At 33.0% G+C, this 22,490-nt stretch overlaps 1 protein-coding gene across 4 annotated transcripts; it reads right to left on the bottom strand.

Moving 5' to 3' along the window:
- Nucleotides 1-14,627: 14,627 nt before the first annotated feature.
- Nucleotides 14,628-20,676, bottom strand: LOC109150216 (coatomer subunit beta-1). Of its 4 annotated transcripts, none has more exons than XR_002049101.1 (7): nt 20,514-20,676; nt 17,720-19,779; nt 17,095-17,604; nt 16,550-16,635; nt 15,738-15,980; nt 15,589-15,631; nt 14,628-14,941 (listed from the first exon to the last, which is right to left on the bottom strand). XR_002049101.1 is itself a non-coding variant. In XM_019298141.1 (6 exons), the coding sequence occupies exons 2-5, from the start codon at nt 19,763-19,765 to the stop codon at nt 15,776-15,778; spliced, it is 2,847 nt and encodes a 948-aa protein (XP_019153686.1). In that variant the 5' UTR covers nt 19,766-19,779; nt 20,514-20,676; the 3' UTR covers nt 14,628-14,941; nt 15,738-15,775. The 4 variants fall into 4 exon arrangements, 1 of the variants encoding a protein (XP_019153686.1); XR_002049102.1 differs by having other exon boundaries at nt 15,589-15,627; XR_002049103.1 differs by having other exon boundaries at nt 15,589-15,624.
- Nucleotides 20,677-22,490: the final 1,814 nt, after the last annotated feature.

Below are 22,490 nucleotides of genomic sequence, written 5' to 3'. Positions count from 1 at the left end.
AAAAAATCACACCCACATCAATCCAAAAACCTAATTTTAATTTTTACTATCCAAATTTCAAAAGTTTTTCACTTTTATCCATAATATTCAAAACTTCCCCAGTTCTGTCAACTTTCAAATCTCAATCCCAAAGAATAAAAATTATCTCTTCAATTGGATAAATTAAGAATTAGTTTTCTCTCTCTCTCTCTCTCTTTTTGTTATATTAAATTATTGTATATTGTATATGGTGGGTAAGGAAAAAAAGAAAATAAGGGAGAAAGAAGAATAGTGAAAGGCGAGTTGGGTTTTGGCACGCAACGGCACGGCGGACCCCGCCACTCCAAACGCGTCCACTCCACGTGCCACCCAACGAAACTCTTGAAGACTTTTAATCCTCCCTAAAAATATTTTAAAAATCAATTTTGGTTTTGGACTTTTTCGGAGTTGGTCCCAAAAAAATTTAAAGGCCGGGTCCCACAACCACTGTACACGCGTCAACCACTCAAATCCCCATTCGTCGGGCTAAAGCCCGTGGGACCCTAGGGTCCCATCAGTCCTTTGGATATTTTTTTATTTTTTTCTTGAGTTTTAAAAAAAATTTTGTCTGGGACCCACGTGGAGTCACAAGTCAAGAAAGCGACCAATGAGAGGTAAGCCGTGTGTGGTTCAGTAACGTCCTTTTTCTTCTTTTTCCATCTCTCGCCTAGCGCGTCGCTTTCTGGGACACGTTTCGAGTTTCGAGTAAGCAAAGCGGCTTTGATGGACCGACTTGTTCTAGAATTCTACGTAGTATTTTGCATTTTCGGATATTAGTACTATTTTCTACCTCAATTTTTTTATTTTACTTTTTTCAAACCATGAGGTGTCTGAGCAGAACCTAACTATAAGAGGCATCTTTAAGTTTGTACTATATTCAGATTAATTTTCATTCACACTGGGTCTATTCAATTAAGGGGCAAAGAGATGACTAGAGGGTCAAACTTTCGACATCCCTTAAGTATGAGAGTGTACCGCCACTCACGCCAACCAAGCTAGTTTATTACCTCAATATTTACCAATCATATCTAACTTAATACTCCGTAAAACTTACCAAGAATCTAATCATTATTGTGTATACTATGGTCCACATAGATGTGTGGATCATACTATTAAATTATATACTTTCAGTACACAAATAATACACTTTTATTATATTAAAATTGTACATTATATTCAAAGACAGTACATTATTTTGTATAATGTATATTCACTACATGAATAATGTACCTTCAATATATTAAAAATGTACTTTTTGTTATGATTCACACAACATTGTAGGAATCCATGGTCCACATAATAATTTGTCCCAAGAGTCTTTCCAAGTTGATTCTAGTTGGATTTTTTGCAATGTGGATGCATTGTGGTAATCATCTCGCACATGGGAGATATTCTCGCTATTATCTCAGGCCCGCTAAGACCTGTCAATGATGTGCACCTCTTGCTATTAAAGATGCATTATCTTGGTTAAAGGAGGAACGTTGGCAGGAAGTGTGCATCTGTTCTGATGGCCAACAAGTCTGCCGACTGTTTAATGACTCTCCTCGGGACTTATCATATACTAATTTGGTAATTAGGGACAGTCGCTGCATTCTATCTAAGTTTCAAGCATTTGCCGTTAGATACATTAGTAGATTAGTGAATGTGCTTGCTCACACCTTAGCTTGGGTTGCGCATTCAAACACAAGTTTTTGTAGTTGGGTTGATTTTCCTCATTGTATTCGCTCATTGATTAATTGATTTTGTTTCTTCAAAAAAAAAAAAAAAAAAGTATATTACAATTTGAGTAATGTTACTCACTTTTCCTTCCTAATCTCTTCCCTTAAATCATAATATAGCACTTTTTCATTCGGTAATTTAGTCTTTGATAACAAATTAGTATTATTAACTAATTAATAACACTCAATGATTATAAATTATTTTATATGAGAGATTTATGAGAAAAATTTTTTAGAGGAGAACAAACATTTTCGTTACAATCTTTATATGAAATATAAATAATAAAAAATTTACATTGCTTAATAGTTACAATGATTATTATTATAAATAGTAAAAAATTATCCCCCCCCCCCCCCCCCCCCCCCCCCCCCCTTTTCTTTTTTGTAAATAAACACTATTTATATCCAAAAAAAAAAAAAAAAAAAAAAAAAAAAAAAACCTTGCATTTTCACTAATTAATTATATTAGGTCACCGTGTAAATTAAATAATTAAAGTATATCTTGTGTTAAATAATCTGATCTTATACAAGAGAGAGTGACTCTCCTATGAGATCATCTCTCGAATTCTTATCCGTGAGATGAATTGAATTAAGATTAAAATGTTATACTTATACTGAAAAAATATAATATTAATCTGGAATAAAACGTTTGTTACTTATAAGAAAAAAATATAATACTTTTAAATTAAATGTAAAAGTCTTAGATTTTTTTTTTTTTTTTTTGGTGAGGAAAATGTAAAAATATTACATTGTTCTTCACAAGTATTACAATTTTTCTTATAAGTAACAAACATTTCATTCTTGATTAATATTACATTTTTTAGTATAAGTATTACATTTTTCAAAAGTATTATAATTTTATCCTGACCCAACCTGTCTTATGGTCAAAGATTCATGAGATGATCACACGTAAATTTTTACATATACAAAATTCAAATAATTAACCGGGTCCAAAGGGATGTTTATTTGGAAGAGGAGTTGACAAGCTAAGTCAAAATATTATACACAGGAGAAAAGTATGAGGGGTTAATTCCACCAAAGGCCCCTTGTATTTGGTGATAATTCCAAATTTAGTCTTAGATTATTGTTTTTGTCATTTAACATCCTAGACTATTACTTTTTGGACACTTTTAGTCCTTCTCATGATTTTTTTTTAGTTTTAGTAAAGGCATTTTTGTCTCTTCATATATTTCATTTGTTATTTTTCCGGTTTCAATCGGTTTAATTGGTTTATAACTTTACTAAAAATCGGTTGAAAAATATGGTTACTAAAAATTAGAAGTTACCTAAAGTTCTAAATCGATTAAACCGGTTGAAACCCAAAAAAATAACAAAAGAAAAATATGAAAAGACAAAAATGCCCTTACTAAAAATAGAAAAAATCATGAGAAGGACTAACAATGTCCAAAAAATAATAGTCTGAGATGTTAAATGGCAAAAATGATAGTCTGAGATTAAATTTGAAATTGACACCAAAGACAATGGACCTCTAGTGGAATTAACTCAAAGTATGAGGGTTATTTAACTGAGAAACCTAGCCCAAAAAAAAAAAATCACAATCTTTTTTTTTTTTTGAGCTAAGTTGAAAAATTTACTATTCTCTCCGTCCCATTTTATGTGTCTGGTTTGGTTAACGAGGCATGACTGAAGTTATTTTTAATTTAATTTTTCATAATATTAAATTTAATATTAATATACAAAATTTATATATTTAGAAACTACACTAAAAGTACGTACTATTAAACGCAAAAAATCAAATTTAATAATAAGTAAAAAATCATTAAAAAAACAAGAAAGAAAAAATTATTTTGATTAATGAATAGTAAGTAGCTAGGACAGATAAAATGGGACAGAGTGAGTATTGTTTTTGTAGTAGCACATGTAAAGTGATTTGAGTACAAATGACTGAAATGAGGGACTAAAATAGAGAGGATTGAGAGATTGGGAGTCAAAAGTGAATTGATTCCGCGCTATCTTGTTTGGGTCTAAAGTCACTTCAAATGTCTTGAAATCTTCAATTTATAATGGATGAAAGGGAGTTCAGCTCTACAACTTGCTCCGATCCGATATGCATATCTAATGAGAGGCGGCCATTAGTTCCATTATGTGAAATCACATTGACTAATCATGTCGGCACGAATTTAGCTTATTGGTTCAGTAAGCAGTATTTAAGAAAAAAATCAAGATTTAAATCTCAATAACAATAGTGTGAGGATTATATCCAAAGTGAATAAATTCTTTGTACACATCGATATTATATTTAGCCATATCTGCTGAGTCAAAGATCCCAAGAGAGTCTTCTTGGCCAATAGATTTCATGAACTAATCTTGCTAGATTACTATGATGTTGTTAATGAGTTGCAATATACATATATACCATCATTATATGTTATTTTATGACCTAAAAATTAATTGATATGTTATTAAATAATTAAATGAATATAAAATACTAACGTTATATTTCAAGTATGGGGCAAGAGTTCAGCGTGGAAACGTGGATACTTACACCACTGGGACTTCTCATTAGTATCCTCCCGGGTTTATGCCCTTTTTATGTTCCAAAAAAAAGAAGAAGATAATTTACTCTTTATTTAATTTATTAATTAAATAAAATTCAAACATTTGAATGCAATTTGTAATAGTTATATTCAAATCTTTAAAAATTAAAATGTTAATATCAAATTTTTGTGTTACGTGACAATTATATTATTCGGCCATAAAAGAAACTTCAATCTAGCTTGACTCCGTTGAATTAATTATTAATTGACAGTTATAATGCCATAAAATGATTATATATAAAATAAACATTTTGATACATTATTCTTTTTTTTTTTAATACTACTGACTCTATTACAATGTAATAGTATATGTTCATTATTAATTGACATTATAATGCCATAAAATGATTATATATAAAATAAACATTTTGACACATTATTCTTTTTATATATATATATATATATGCATAAATACTCTCTCGACCGGTAACACTGACACTAAGTCTCTATCTCGCAATCTCCTATATGAGAGAACAACTTGGTGCCACTGAACCACAAAGTCCTAGGCATATATTATTCATTTTATTATTCAAATAAGAGAATTGTAAATATAATTTTGTTATAATTATTACACCGTACAATGATTTAAATGTTAATTATTAGAAATTTGACTTTTGTAGAACTTGATCTAAATGTTCACATAGTAATATTGTCAACGATGTTTGACCATATATGGGAGGGTGTTAATAGAATTAAACTTATAACGATTCAGATATATGAATCACGTTTCACCCATCAAAGTAGATATTACAATTAAAGGTGTGTTTGGAAACTCGGAAAATGATTTTCAGAAATCATTTTCCGGATTTTTGGTATTTGGCTGTGCAAGAAAAATGGAAGTCAAAGGAAAATGTCACATAGTCAATGGAAAATGAGACATCTTTTCTGGAAAATGACTTCTCCTTTTTTTGGGGGGAAGTCATTTTCCATTCTTTGTTCTCTCATTTTTGGCCAGAAAATTTCCACAACTTGACCAACACTTATTGTCTCCTCTTCGAATTTAGTTCTCGAATTTGTAACCGTACATTTTTCGGCGAGCACTGGTGTCCGACCGGAGACCAGAGAGCAGTGCTCTCCGGTTTCCAGCCAGAAATCAGTGCTCACTGGTTTCCAGCCAGAAACCAGAGAGCAGTGCTCTCTGGTTTCCAGCCGGAAACCAGAGAGAGATTCTCTCTGGTTTCCGACTGGAATCCAGAGAACACGGTCGGAAACCAGAGAGTATTACTCTCTGGTTTCCGCCGTCTCTTTCTTCTTTTTTTTTTTTAAAAAATTTTTTTTATAACTTTTTAATAGATAATAATATTATTTGATTGTTCTAAAAAAAAAAAAAATTATTTGATTTCAAAAACATAAATTTTTTATATTTTAAACAAAATAATTAATTATATAAACTATTTAATTATATAATTCTATCCCATTTTCCAGAAAATGAACCAAACACACAAAAGACAGTTTTCCGTTTTGTAGCCAAACACGAGAAAGGAAAATATTTTCCGAAAAATAACTCATTTTTCAAAAAATATTTTCCAAAAATCATTTTCCTGCTTTTCAAACGGACCCTAAGTCGACATATGTGATAGTGCGCAACAGCTCTTATTTCATTTATACAAATCACATGTTTATAAGGGGTTTGGGGCATTTTCTCCACATTTATTAGGACATAGTATCTTGTGTATTGTAGAGGGCATGTTTTAATTGCGTTGGTGACACTCCATTATTTTCTCAAAATGATAAGTTGCCCCCTCACGTATGTAGTGGCGGATCCAGAAAATCATCTGAGTGGGGACGAATATGAAATGACGTTAGAAATATCAATGACAAAATATCAAACAACCATAATAAGATTAAAATACAAAATACATTATAAATTACAATATATTTATGAGAAAATATGAAACATAATTAATTAGATAAAATAATTTGAATAACAATATATTCATAAATACTTTTAACTTTTAATTTCCTTTAGTTAGATCGATTTTTTTTTAAATTAATTCAAATACAATAAAGTATATTATAAACTTGTATACTACATTAATTAGATGATTTATAAAAACTAGACTAAAAGAGCATTTAATTTGTTAATTAAATGATTCATAAAAAGTGGACTAAAAATATTTAATTTATCTTGTGAAGAAATGAAAGAGAGAAGATAATTAAAAGTGTTACTAATGAGATTTCAGATTTGAACCCATGACATAAGCCTTTTATTTTATTTATATCATAAAATTTGGAGTCCAACCAACTAAACTACTCAAACTATTGATGCTTTTAACATAAATATAATTTTATATAATATTCCATGCTATATATGTATACATATACATACATATATAAAAAGGGGTGCGGTGGGGGAGTGGGGGCAGCTGCCCCCACACTGGGTCCGCCTCATCACGTAACGGAACCATTTGGAAGCATTTAGATGTGAGATTAGATGACCGAGATCTGAAGAGTGATGCAGTGGACTCAGGGGCGGATCCAGTGGGGGCAGCTGTCCCCACTCCCCCTATCCCACCCCTTTATATATATATGTATGTATATGTATACATATATGGAATGAAATGTTATATAAAATGTATATTTATGTTGAAAATATAAATAGTTTTAGTAGTTTAATTGGTTGAACATTAAATTTTATGTTATAAAAAGTTTATGTCATTGGTTCAAATCTCATTAGCAACACTTGTAATTATCTTCTCTCTTTCATTTTTATGAATTATTTAATTAACAAATTAAATGCTCTTTTAGTCTAGTTTTTATAAATCATTTAATTAATGTAGTATACAAATTTATAATACATTTTATTGTGTTTGAATTAATTTAGAAAAATAGATCTAACTAAAAGAAATTAAAATTTAAAAGTATTTATGAATATATTGTTATTCAAATTATTTTATCTAATTGATTATGCTTCATACTTTCTCATAAATATATTGTAATTTATAATGTGTTTTGTATTTTAACCTTATTATGGTTGTTTGATATTTTGTCATTGATATTTCTAACGTCATTTAATATTCGCCCCCACTCAAATGATTTTCTAGATCCGCCACCGGCAGCGCATTGCTGGAAATTATGAAATTTTCGACCACCTGAAAGTGATCATAAATCAAGTTGAAAGCAAAAAGTGGCCGGAAATAGCAACAAAGATTTTTCCGGATACCAAAAGTGGTCGGAACAATACTTTCGACTTGATTTAAGATCACATTGAGGTGGTTGAAAATTTCATAATTTCCAGCAGTGTCGCTACATCCAGTGTTGTGCAGTAGTGCAAGATGTATATTTACCAGGTAGAAATCATTATAAATCACAAGGTCGAATAAGATCAACGGTGCACAATGATACACAGGTTCACATGACAATAGAAGTTCTCATTTCAACCTAATTCTCTCTCTCTCTCTCTCTCTCTCTCTCTATATATATATATATATATATATATATATATATATATATATATATATATATATATATATATTAATTTCACAAAAATACTACAATTTGTTAAATAATTTAAATGTTGGATTGACTTCCCAATGACTGAAATGAATTCCAAATCAAATTGGTGAATAAAATTCTAGTGATTTGCGTCCTCTTTTAAAAATTATTTAACCTCAGCTCAATTTTATTCATTGACATAAAAATAATATAATAATTACTTATAAATGAAGTGATCTTATTATAAACTAATACTCAAATAATTTTCGTAGTTAAGAATAATATTATCTCAAATAAAGATGAAAATATTACAACGAGTAATGTTACACAAATTCTTTTATATTTTTGGTTAATTTTTACCGACCTAGTAACATGCAATAATTATATTACATACTTTTATTTAACTTTTTAATATTACTGGCACTTACAATGTAATATATGTTAATAACTGTGGATCAAATTCATTATTCCAAAAGGTTGAATCCCAACCCTAAGGGCCCTCCACACCCCGGCCCGACAGAGCATTTGGGAGGATGTAAACCATGGTGACTCAACTGAACATGAACCACAGAGGCTAGATCGGTGATCACTGCGCACAAGGAACCCCCCTCACTTTGAGAGGTTACATTGTAATATATGTTAATAACTGTGGATCAAATTCATGACCTCTCATTTGGGAAAGCCACTTCATGCCACTAGATCATATGGTCATTGGTACTTTTTAATTAATTATTGCATGAATTTTTTTTTTGTAATATCAAAAGTCAATCAATCTATAAATAATAAAAAATATAAAATATTTTTAATTAAAAAAATGACCTTATAGATAACGTCAATATGTGAATATTAGAGGAGAAATTCTGAGAAAAAAAATAACATTCTTCATGGTTCATGCTACATTCATTTACTAAATTACTCTCTAATACGGAGTATTAAACATCAATGTTGTATTAATATTTTTATTTAAATATTATATAAACTCTTTATTTACTAGAAATTGAGAAAAATTAATTTATGAATATCTAATACAAATTAATTTTTTCATATAATGTCATGTCAGGAGTGAGAGGATATTAGAGATTAAAAAAAAAAATGTATCATAATTAATTGTAAAGTAGGTAGGTGTTAGATTAGGACCATTTGGTGGGAGCTTAGCTGTTATACATATGGAAAACGTGGCAACCCTACAACCAACACAATATAATGTCTAAAATCTGGGCGGCCGATTAGGTATATAAGTGATATCCTTTTTAATTTTGGCCCCTTCCCATTTTTCTCTTCAATTACCTATTCTAATCACATTAACACACTTTTTTTATGAGTTAATTCCAGCGGAGGGCACTTGTATTTGGTATCAATTTTAAATTTAATCTAAAATTATCATTTTTGTCCTTTAACATCATAGACTATCATATTTTAGACACTTTTAATTTGTCTGATGACTTTTTTGGTGAAATTCTATTTTAGGCAATTGTATTTTTGTCACTTTAATTTTTTTTTTTCAATGAGTTAATTCCATCGGAGGTTCCTTATCCTTGGAAGCAATTTTAAATTTAGTCCCAAACAATCGCTTTTGCCATTTAACACCCAAACTATCATATTTCAGACACTTTTTGTCCTCTGATAACTTTTTCTGATGAGATTGTATTTTTCGATGACAAAGAAGAGGCTTCTTTCTTCTTCTTTTTTTTTTCCTTTTTTTTTTTTTTTTTTTGCTCTACAACTATAGTAAATGATTCACAGAAACATACACTAAAACAATAGTGATCAAACTGAAGCCGACTAGGTAGCAACATCCTAACTACATTGCAAAATGATTTCCCTGCATCTGGAGGTCCTCATGTACTCAGTATCGCCATTGATGAAGGACGATTTGGGATCGGGTTGAAGGAGATGATGACAAGATTAGAGCGGGATGAAGGAGATGGTGCATGTAATCCACGACTGAAGAGACGAAAATTTAAAAAGAAAAAAACTTGTGCATAAAACTGGAAAATTAAAAAAAAATAAAAATTGAAGAGACGAAAATGACAAAGTGCGTTTGCAATATGGTTTCACCTGAAAATGTTATCGGAAGGACCAAAAGTGTCCAAAATATGATAGTATGGCCGGGTTGTTAAATGGCAAAAGCGATTGTCTGAAACTAAATTTGGAATTTCCACCAAAGACATGAGACCTCCACTGGAATTAACTCATTGAGAAAATAATTAAAAATGAACCATGTGGCAATTGATGATTAGTTATCTTCATCCTGTGGGTCCCAATAAAAATATCAATATCCAATTTTTGTAAGAGGGAGTAAAAATTGAGAGTATGAGTAATATTTTCATTGAAGAAATTATGATACTTATCACAAATCATATGATTTTGATAAAATATTTAATAAAAAAATTTATTTAAATTTTATTTTGGGAAAATTGCATCTTTGGTCCCTGAGTTATACCCAAGTTCCGACTCAGTCCATGAGTTATGATTGTATCCATTTTTAGTCCCTCAGTTATGAACGAAGTGGCGCATTTGGTCCCCGATCGTTAAAACTGACCGAAAAATTAAAAAAAAAAATAAATTTGAGGTGTAAAGTAGGAAATTCACATTTTATTCTCCTTAAATCAAACACACTTTCACAACATTATTTTTCACTTCTTAGCCTCTTATTTCAAGATTGTTCAATTCTAAAAGCATTTCAATAATTTTAGTATGACTTGTTAGGAACCTGACTCTCGTATAACAAACTTAAGACTTAGCACAAACAAAGAAACACTTGATCATTGTCTTCAGACGTGTAGAGCACACTATCCTATCAATTTTTAATTTTTTTTTTACTAAGCAACAAATGTAATCAAACCAGAACTTTTGAGATACAAAATGATGTCAAAAGTTATGGTTTGATTACCATTATGTTTAGTAAAGGAAATCAGATACTTTTAGGATGATGTGTTTTACATGCTTGAAGACAATGATCAAGGGTTCTCTTGTTTGTACTAAGTCACAGGTTCCTTATACGAGACTCAGGTTACTAACAAGTCATACGAAGATTATTAAATTGCTTTTCGAATTGAAGAACCTTAAAATATAATGCTAGGAAGTTGACAATAATGTTACAAAAGCGGTTTCAATATAAGAAAATGTAAATTTCCTACTTTACCCTCAAAATTTTAAATATATTTTAATTTTTCTGTCAATTTTAATGGTCGGAGACCAAATACACATCGTACTTCGCTAAATGGATACGGTCATAATTCAGAGACCGAGTCATTATTACCCTTATAACTCAGTTACCAAACTCACCATTTTTCCTTTTATTTTATTAAGAGGTGCGCTATCTTTTCTAACTATCTATTTAAAAAAGAAATGGATAGTGACCTTAGATATCATCCAAACGTACCAACAAATCTGCCTGGAATTATTATTATCTTTTCTAAACAATAATAATAATAATAATAATAATAATAATAATAATAATAATAATAATAATAATAATAATAATAATAATAATAATAATAATAATAATAATAAATAATAATAATAAAAGTAGGAAGAAAGATACAGAGTGAGACATCCGACCTCAACTACAGTCTACAGACGTATCCTCCGAACCTTAGCTTGTTTGATAATAATAAGATTAATTTCATGTCGTACAGCCGTAGGTCCAAGCATCTTAAAGTCAAAGGTTAATGTTTGAATCTCATTAGGGCATAATATTGTATGAAATGATTCACAAAATCATTTGAATTGCTGCAGTCCTGCACACATTAATCTGAAGAATGACTTAAAAAATTTTCACTTTAAAATTCATCCAATTTATTACCAAACTTCTAAATTGATCCATTACATTTTATATGTTGGGTTCGATTAACGAGAGTTGACTCAAATTATTTATATTTTTTTTTGATATTTAGTATATAAAGTTTATATATTTAAAAATTATATTAAAAGTGTTGTTAACCACAAAAAGGTAAAATTAAAAATTATTTTTAAAATAGTAAGGAAAATAAGTGAAGAAAAAGGAATTAATTTACAAATGAATAGTAAATAACACAAATAAAATAAAATAGATGGAGAGTACTATATAGCAAACAAATTAAATTATCTTTCTTTTTTAATTATAGTTGTTCCATCATGCATGCAATATTAATATAATTAATTAAGTAATAATATTGGTAGCTTTCTTTGACTTAAAGAATGAAAGCTTAGAGAGTATTTTTATTTGCCTAAAAAAGCATAGACAATTCACTATCAACCTCATACAAATGCTGAATGCATGCATGAATATATCAATCACTTGATGCTTTCCCTTTTTATGAACCCAAAATATATAATTTTTATAGTCAATTTGTAACTTTATGGAGACAATACAAGGATTATAATATAAAAACATAAAGTTCATGTCTACAGCCTACAGGGATCAAATTAAACACCATATATATATATATATATATATATATATATATATATATATATATATATATATATATATATATATATATATATATATATATACATAACTGGTGTTATCAAAATATTTGTGTTTACTATTAATTAATAAACAAATTGTTAAGTACAGTATGTATTTAAAAAAGAAAATTTAATTAATATTAACACTATATTTTGGTCATCTCAAAAGGTGTAACATAACCATTACTATTAACCAATCAAAATCAAATCTAATTTTGCCCCAAAAATAAATAAACAAAATAGCTATAAGTTAGGCATTAAAATATAAGAAGAGAATAAACAAGTCAAAAGGAGTATGTGCTTGTTTGAAGTTCGTAAGTTCATTAAATATAACCATTGAATTATTATTATTATTATTATTATTATTATTATTATTATTATTATTATTATTATTATTATTATTATACTGTTTATATTTGACAAAATTGTATCTTTTATTATTATATATATTTTACGGGTTGATGTGAAATGATAGAAATAGGCAGAATTCTAGTCAGTAGTCACCAATGGTTAAGATCAAGTGATAATGGTAATTGTTAAATTCTAATCATTATACTTTGATCCATGATCCACATTAAAAAGTAAATCAGATAATATATTAAATGTTCATTTTAAATATACCATTTAAATAAATTTATACTCCGTAATACATTAAAAATGAACTTTTAATATATTAAAAATGATCATTCGTTAGTGGACCAGTGGTATACCTTACCATGTTGACTATAATCTACCATATAATTTTCTTTAAACTCAATTATGAATGATGGAGTGCAACGATGATAAGCCTTTTTAGTTTCTTTATTTCTTTTACAGGGGAGTTGATACTTGATAGTTTGGTCCTTAAGCCCAACCAGTTTTTAACCCAAGGAAAAAAAGGCCCAATCAGTGTTCATATCAATCGTTATACTGTGCACCATGGTGCACATAGCAATGTGCATTACGCGCCTCTCAAAACGATGTTGTTTTGTTAAATTTGTGGGAAGTTGACGTGACAGAGTGTATGTGTATTTTGGTATATAATTATGTACATTATGTTATACAATTATGTACATTTTTTTTGTACAATTATGTACATTCTGTTATACAATTATGTACATTTTTTGGTACAATTATGTACATTCTTTTATACAATTATGTATATCAGAAACAGGGAATTTTTTTTAAGAGTTAAAAGTTTGTATATTATGTATTATGTTAGATTATGTGTATTATCTTTTAAAAAAAGAGTATGTACATTCTGTTATATAATTATGTACATTTTGTTATACAATTATGTACATTTTCAAAGCATGAGATTTTTTTAAGAAGTTAACAATAGACACAAAAAACAAAAAATTTTCTAAAAAAGGTATAAAATGACATCGTTTTATATCAGGATACACAATACAATGTGCGTCCTGGTACAAATTGCCGTAAATTACGTATTCATATGGGCGGTATAATAGTTTGAAATACCTTTGTAATACTTGCAAGTTGCAATAGATATTTTGACAGACCCAAAATGTGGTCCACGTTTAATTCATGCATATATTAAATCATCTAAGGGAATTTACAGTGTTTGGTCCCTTATAGACTTAGTCCCTAATTATAGGGGAGCTTTACTTTTGGTCCTAGTCCTAGAGGCTAGACCTAATAATGAACTCATTAGTTTACTCCTTAATCCTTATGTTGTTAAGTTTTCGTTAGTTTGCAATGGGGAATTCCAAAGCCCTAATTGGGCATAAATTTTATGGTAATTACGTTATAATTCTTCCACTTACAAAGCATGTAGCTCACTTCATTGTAGCAGTGTAGAAGAGAGAAAATGAGGAAGAAGAATGCATAATTACCATATTACTCCTGCTAAATTAGAATGTTCTAGATTTTCCATTTTAAAAAAAAAGAATTAAATATGAAATTCCCTATTGAAGAACTTAATCAAAATCAGAATGTGAATCAAATACTTGGTGATGTTAATGAGTTTTGATAGAAGTATTTTGCATGTTTCGTAGTAGAGTGAAATTAGAATGATTACCAATATTGATGTTTTGTTATATATGACCTTATAATGGAAATAAAAGGCTTTTAAAATACAAAAATAAAAATTAAGGTAATTGATCATAATATAATACGGAGTAACATACAAAGCACCAATATTAACAAAAAATAAAAAATAAAATCTAAAAGCACTAATTCAAACTTAAAAATCATATTACCAATAATATGAAATTATACCCATTATTATTAATTAAAGTATGAGATTTTTAATTAGAAGCGTAATCAAATCTCATAATTGTGTTTTAAAAAGTTTTCAACCAAACATTAACTATAATTTTTTAGTGTATCGTATTAATAAATTATGACAAGCTTATTGATTACAGATTGCGATAGTTTGCAGTATAATTGTTGTGTTCCAGTGTCCCAGTTGAAATATAGTCGATAGAGATGAGCAAAAATGGATACTGTAAGGAAATCAGAAGTTCCGATGTTGTCTTTATTTCTTCAGGTCTTCACTGGGCAGGAGCAATTAGAACTCAGACTTCTAAGTGGATAAAGATTATACACTCAAACCAAACAAAAGGCAAGAAAAGGTATTCCTATCAAATATTCAAGTCTTCTCTACAAAAATTTTCTGCAAAAGACTCCAATTGAAATGTGAAAAAAAAAAAGAAGAAAGGCAGTAATAAAATTCTACAGGTTCTTTTAGTAGTTGCCAGCACCTTCCGAGCTGCAAGCGGAAGACCAGAAGAAGCCTCAAATTAAAACCCAGCAAATCTGCAGACAACACAAGAAACAACAAGAAGAATCATCCATTAGGCATGCCATTCTACAAGATAAGGCTTGTTTGGCAAACAGCGGTTAGCGATTAATAGATTGTATTAACGGTGAGTGAATATCAATTTATGTTAGCAAGTTTGACCAGCGAATTATAAAAAAATGTTTGGTAAAATTAACTGTTTAATGTTAACGGTAACATGTAAAATGACCTAAAAAGATATACATATATTTCATAATGGCTCCCTTTATTCTTTTTTTTTTTTTTTTTGTAATTTTTGTTATAATAATAATAATAATAATTATTATTATTATTATTATAAAATAAATTAAAACAATAATTAAAAGAAAAAAAAAATTATTAAGGGGAGCCTCGGCTCCCCTTATTCTTCCACTTTTCCCACATCAGTGAGAAAAGTGGAAGTTGAGACTTGAGGCTCCTATATAAAGGAGCCTCAAGTCTCAAATATTAAGTTGTAATTTCTTAGAAGATGGACGGTCAGGCTTGAGGAGTTAGGCTCCTTGCCTCCCCGCCTGTTAAATTTTTTTTTTTTTTTTAAATAATATTATAATCTCATTACAGGAGTAGAAAAGCAGACAATAATATCAGAAAATCAAATATCCATGAGCTAAGTATAACAACCTACCATATCTGAGCTAATTTTAGAGACCAACAATCACCTCTTCTATCTCCAAGTTTTGGAAGGAAAAAAAAAAAAAAAAAAAAAAAAGATGAAATCAATTAACAAATTTCAGGAGAAAGCATCAGTTATTAAAGTTGAGACTGCTGAAGTACCAGAATAATTCACTGACTCTAACATTGTGTTTACTGGATCAGCTGCCACCTTTCTGCTTGAGAGTGATTTTGTCCCCCAAGCTGAGAGCAATTCCTTGAGTTTTGCTCCTTATCCTAATATAACCACTCAGCTTACCATCTGCTTGTTTCTCAATGCTCACATTCACCAAAGCATCCTCCCCAAACACACTCTTGGCATACAAGTTAGCAGCTAGGAATCCACATTCACCCTCCAGTGCAGATCTAATGCCAAGGGTCCAATACAAGACAAACATTGTCACCAAATATGCAACACAATAAATGCAAACAACCCAAGAAAATTTTCATTTTTAAATAATGGTTGGGTGTGCGAAGGTTCTCAGTACTAAGGCTGCACTACTTTAAATTCATCAAGCACAAAAGGTCACAAGTGCAAGACTAGGAAAAGCCAAGTACAACTATAATTTTTTGTGTGAGGGGTCTGCCCCAATACGGAATACATGTTATAAGGGAATTATTCCAAGAAAATTACCAGATACATTTAATGTTTCTTCTAGATTTCTAATTTACATAAATTAAATTGTAAAAGGACTATCAAATCACAATGCAATTCATTATCTTGAAAAAGTAAGCTGCAGTTGGGTAATCAAACAGTCTTGGTACTTGAAAGAAAAAATATGGTGAAAAAACAGGTAGTATAAGAGCATGATGAACAAAAACAAATCAACAACACAGAGAGAAGTTCATAGAATAATCAATGGAAAGGGAAAACCTATAGCCTATAGAAAAGGATTTCGCAAAAATTTCAAATTCATGAGAAAGAAACAACTCACAGAGCCGTCAAGCACTTCATATTGGTTGATTTGATAATATGGTCCAGAAATTCTTTCTCGTCTTGAATGACAGTATTGACAGCAACCTTCAAAGTACCAAGTTAATGTTAGTGTCACAGCAGAAGACAAAGTACAAGATGAAATAGAGCGAGCAGCAAAAGTAAAAGATGGACTAACACCTAACTAAAAGCAATAATATCTAAACTTAATTTGGATAGCTTCATGACATGTGCTTATCATAATGAAGTGCAATTTCACCTAGAGTAATACAGAACAAATTTTCCAAATGTTCTTATAATTCTAACTTATTTATGCTAACTTGGTTAGCATAAATCCAAAATCACAATAGTCAGATTGTTTTTCACATAAATGGTCAAAAGCTAGATGATCTATATTGGTGAATATCACTCTGCATACTTTTGCTATTAAAGGCCATCATATGAACACTACCAATTACCACTCTAAAACACTTATGGACAGGTAAAAAAGAAAGATATACCATAAGATTATTTTTACCAAATCCAGAATGACAAATAATATTGTACCTTGTTCTCCCACTCAAATTCTGCCCACATAGTTCTAAAAGCAGCATCACTGCACACTGCAGGGGAGATATAATCCATGATGTCAATATGAATGTCGTTTAGCACAACAACAGTGCGCTCAAGCACATTTGAAGTCTCATATACAATGTTGCCAAAAATGACTCCAGTCTCTGTTGAGGAGACCTTGATGTTTGCTTTGATCTGCTTGTTTGACTCAGGAGCAAGAGTGTAATTCTGAGGACGCTCAACTAGTTTGAGATCACCCATAGTGGCTAATTCCAAACATAAATTCTGTAGGGTCTCCTTGGTTCTATTGATTACAGTAACATCCAGGACAATATCATAATGATGAACTGTAACATAAGCCTCAGCATAAACTGGGTCACTAAATCCAGTCAGTTGAAGAATACGATTTAGTTTATTGGCATCATTCTCGTCTTTGACAAATTCTCCGGTAGCACGCTTCAGATCATCCTGCACTTGATCTTCCAGCTCCAATTGGCTCATGCCCTAGAATTCAAGTAACAAAGTGAGATTTGCTAAAAGATATTCAATTATCAACCTTCAAGGAAAAAAAGGTAGAAAGTAACAATCCCATTGAGATGGCTCAAAAGCACAATCTTACCCTCCTGCTCTTCAAATGATAGAAATCAATGAGATCATCTGGTTGGGAGTGAGAGATTTGAGCCTTTGCTTTAATCTCCTCAGTCTCACGCAGTTGTTTATCTGATAGCATTTTCACAAAACTCTCTCGGCAAGATTTCAACCAGATCTTCCTGACTTCATCCCCAGTGTTACATAGCAATCTTATACAAAGCACAATCCTGTCATGAGAATCATTATCAATTGGATGAGGAAGAACTGAAGACTGCCCAAGCTGAATTATTGAGACCATAATCAATAATGCATCTGTGGTTGCTTTGTTCACTTCAACTTTTGATGGTTGAACTTCTTCCAACCTTAGTGTCAGCTTTGTCAGTGTGCATGCAATAACTGCTCCCAGGAAGAAATCACCAGTAAGAAGAAGAGATCTCAAGTTTCCAGTAGTCAAAGATCCTTGGACAACAGTTGGAGGAGAGAAAGCAGTTTCAGAGGCTGCGCTTTGAGTAGCATAGGTACCATCAGCAAGGATAGCAGGTCTTCGAGATGAAACAGTAATGGAGTTCACTTGTTGAGGCTTTTTTGAAGAATCAGCAGCTTCCCCTTCTTCAGAAGCTGAGTAAAATGGGAGTTCACCTAGGCACTGCTTGATAGTTGCAATACCACTCTCAACTTCAGAAAGAGAGAGACAATACTCTCCAATGATCCAAAGTGCGCAGGAACAGACTCGTGCAGCACGGATCTGGTAGAAAGTGTCCAGTAACCTAGTAACAATGGAAACCCTCAATTTTGGGTTGGTTTCAATTATTTCTCTCACAAAAACAACCACATCAATAGCAGAAGCAACATTGTTGTCACCCAAGAAATCCATCAACAGATGGACCACTGTGCTTGCTACTTCTGGGAACTTTACTGCACAAGAATGAATGGCTTGGATAAGCATTTGACGGTATTCCCCATTCTTCTCAAGCTCCCCAGCTTGAGTCTTCACAACTTCTTTCTTCAGCGTGAGGACAACCTCATTAATATTTCTGGGAGTGATCAATTCCAGAACAATGTCAAGCGTTTTCCTCCTAATGTCCAGGTTTGGGCTCGAAAGTGCTCTAAGAACATCCATTATCATATCAACCATAATATCTCTGTGAGAAGATTTTAGTTCATTGAGCCGATCAAGTACTATAAGCTTAACATTGTTGTCACTCTGAGAGAGAAGAAGCTGACAGTAAGTATTAGCAGCAGCTCTAATAGCTGTAGGGGCCGAAGACAAAGAAACAAGAGTTCCAGCACATTCATAGATAACAGCAGCAGAAGGGGCATTTAGCAGAGATATAATAATCTTTATATACCTCCCCTTCTCTGCTTTGTTAGTCCTGCAAACTTTTCGAATCAAATCCAAGACAACCATCTGAAGTAACTCACCCCAGTCTGGAATTCTATCCACATTTGTCAGTAGATAATTAATTGCACGTTCCTGGGAACAATGGAAAAGCATCAGAAATGCATTCCTCTTAGCTGATGGGTCCTGTTCTGTAGAAAGAACATTCTCAATCTTCTCAGGAGCATCTGCCAAAAGCTGCTCGCCTTGTGGAAGCTTGTATACAGACATGATAGCAAGAATTGCATTCCTCCGTACATATGGATGCCGGTGCTCCAAGTTGCTCATAATGGAAGGAATCAGAGGTTCAATGATATCAACCTCATTCAGGCGGCAAAGGAACCTCAGAGTAACTCCACGGATGTACTCATTCGGATGCTGCAAATTATTCCTCAAGTTCTGGCAGATCAAGATCATCTCAGGTAGCACACGTCCCTTAGAGTCTGTCTTCTCAATGATCTCCAAATACAACAACAACAGTTTCTGAATTGTGTGGTCCTCAGATGGCAACACATATCTAATAATCGTGATAAATAACTGGGGTAGAGTTTCCCCATTTAACAAAAGCATGATTGCTTTCTTCATGGCCTCAATCTTGGCAGAGACATCATTCCCTTCAAGGGATTCCTTGATCTCATTGGCAATAGCTGGAGTGCTCTTGTCAAAATGTATCAGCAAAGAGCATGACTTCTCCATTTCACACTAAGTACCTAATGTGCAGAATAAATAAATAATTAATTAATTTTTCCAAAAATAATAATAATAACAAATACAATGAAATGCTGCTTCAGTTGATCCAGTTGAATTGAGTATAATGCAAGATCAGCCAAACAACTAAACAAGATACATACAATGGGCATATTCCATTTTAATGATAGTGAAGCATTTATCCTCAATTCTATGGATAGATCCAGAACCAAACAGATACTTCTAGTGTAAGTATTGCTGATCAAATAACAAATGAGCATGTAATACGATCAGCATATGGTGATATCATAAGCAACTTTGCTACAAGCTAGACCACATCTACGCACATAACAAACAATGAAACAAGACGCATACACAAGGTAAATCAACTACCATACGCGAGTGAAAATGCAGTTGTGAATTCACAATTTTCTGAAATAATTAAATTAAAAAAAATAAAAGGCAACGGCAAGTTCGCTAGCTACAGATTCAACAACAAACCTTAGCAATTCAGATTCAGATCCAGGATAAATGACTTAACAAAAATCAATACAGGCTATGCTTGGCTGCTAGACAGGTTATAAGCAAAACTAGTCCTAACTGTCAATTCCTAGAGAGAGAGGCTCGATCTCCGATAGAAAATTCATAGCGCAGACAAATACAGAGATAGTGAAAATGGGAGTGAGAACAGTACAGATCTAGGGCGGACACAGTCGGTGCTTTACAGATAAGTATATGCCAAAATCAGTAGACTTACCGGATCGAATTGTCTGAAGAGTGGATCGGAATTTTATTCCGGTGGAGGAAATGCCTGCTGGGGCGGAGGGGTTGGATGTGCAGTGAACCAAGAGGTGGAAGTCGGAGAGCGGTGTTGCTAGATCCGCGATCTCTATTAAAGGACTGAGAGATTTTTAAACGCTGACAATTAGATTAACAAAAAAAGAAAGGCTAATTACAGTTTGCGCAGTGTAAATACCGGGTTTTAGATAGGGTGTTGCTATTTGCACCATCTTTTGACTAAAAGTGGGTATAAAATATCTTAAAAGTGTAAAAAGGTGAAAATTTTTATTAATTAATAGGTGGTGTAATAATTAAATGAGGTATATTTTGCTATTTGCACCACCTTATCAAACTTACAATTAATAATTTATTTGATACTGCTAATTACTACGTAAGCAATAATTAAACAAACACGAGACCAATTAAAGCAAGTAAATATTTTAATCACGGTGAAGGCCCTAAGTACAATCTACTTGCTCTGAGTACCGACTGACCGCGGTCGGGATTCTCTAACAACAACCTATCGATCATCCAAAAGTCCCTCACACTGTAGCTACTGTGGGTATTTATAGCCGCTGCGCCGGAGACAAATCCGGTCGTTCGGCATGCTCTCCACGTAGCCACCACGTGTCATCCTCCCGGGTGCCCTGTCTGTCGTCGCTAGGAGCCGCCACGTGTCCTTTGTCAGCTCTCTCGCCGAAGGGCTACCGCTCGGTGGTCGACATTGCAGCTCGGGCAACTCCCGGTCGGACCCCGACCGGGTTCTTCACAAAAAGCCCGACCTGTTACCTGCAAAGACAAGAAGAAAAAGACAAAGGCATACCAGCCGGGGTAAAACTATGTTGGTCGGGATATTCCCTACCAAGAGCCCCCCAACCCGGGCCTTTTTAACCGTCCGGGAAAAATGGGACGGGATGAAGAAGCCCAACCGTCAGCTACCAAACCGACCGGCCAGCTGTCATTCCTCCTCTGGCCACTTGTCGGCAACTGCCGGCGTCTACGACTGCAACGGTCGCCTCGTAATCAGCGCGGGTCACATCGTGCAAGTGGATTTGTTTCCTGCCCAAATGCTCTCCTATAAATAGGCCCTTGAGGCCTTCATTTGAACTTTCCTCAATCTAGCGCTTCGATCGGTATCCTCAGAGAATCCCGAGCAGAGCATTTCAGCAAGGCAACCAAGCAACAGATTTCAAGACTCTTCACAAAGCACCTCTAATCGGTAAGCTCTCCATTTCTTATTTTTTGTTTTATTTTTAGCTTTGCATAGGGGTAGGGTAGGACTAACTCCGATCTAACTTCCCGAGCCCTGTACTAACCCCGACCGACCTTTAGGTAGGAAAAACATGTCGGACTCGGATAGCCAGAATGTCTCGGTCGCAGACTACGACAACACGGTCGAGCAAAGCAGCGAGGAGGTGGACATCATGTCCTATTCTCCGGAGGTCGAGCAACGACCACAACAAATCCACGACCGCGCCCCCGAGCCAGAAGGGTCATCAAGTTCATCGGGGACATCGGGGTCGAGCTCCAGCGGGTCGGGGAGCGACGAAACGTCCACGAGCGGACGAAATTCCCCGGCTGAAGATGCCAGGGGAACGCCTATGAGGGTAATAGGGGATTACCCTCAGGCCGAAGCCCCGAGAAGGCAACCGGGCAGACGACGGGGAGGCAATCGAGGAAAACCCTGCCGGACCGGCAGCGCTAGACGGGGACGGGTTCGAGTTCCTCAATAGCGAGAGCGTCGCAACCCAGATGAGCTTGCTGACAAAGGGAAAGGCAAGCAAAATTGCCGTAACATTAGCCGGCCGGGTCGAGTTCGACACCAGCAGGCAGCTCGGAAACATCATCGAGCAGCACCGGGAGAAGTGGCTCGGGATGCATTATGACTCCCTGATGGCCCCGATCACTTTCCCCTTCTCGAGCCTTCTTACCGCATTCCTGGGCTACTACCAGG

The sequence above is a fragment of the Ipomoea nil genome, unplaced genomic scaffold (genome assembly GCF_001879475.1).
Source record: "Ipomoea nil cultivar Tokyo-kokei standard unplaced genomic scaffold, Asagao_1.1 scaffold0268, whole genome shotgun sequence".
Classification (NCBI taxonomy): Eukaryota; Viridiplantae; Streptophyta; class Magnoliopsida; order Solanales; family Convolvulaceae; genus Ipomoea; species Ipomoea nil.
The sequence above is the reverse complement of the archived record's forward strand: the minus strand, read 5'-3'. Positions and strand labels throughout refer to the sequence as shown.

Bases quoted from the DNA above. Each gene is read 5' to 3' on its own strand.
- LOC109150216 (XM_019298141.1), bottom strand. From the start codon at position 19,765: ATGGAGAAGTCATGCTCTTTGCTGATACATTTTGACAAGAGCACTCCA. The intron at 17,605-17,719 runs GTAAGATTGTGC...CTTGAATTCTAG, and splicing joins ATCATTTGAAGAGCAGGAGG to GGCATGAGCCAATTGGAGCT. The intron at 15,981-16,549 runs GTGAGTTGTTTC...CCTTGGCATTAG, and splicing joins ATGAAGTGCTTGACGGCTCT to ATCTGCACTGGAGGGTGAAT.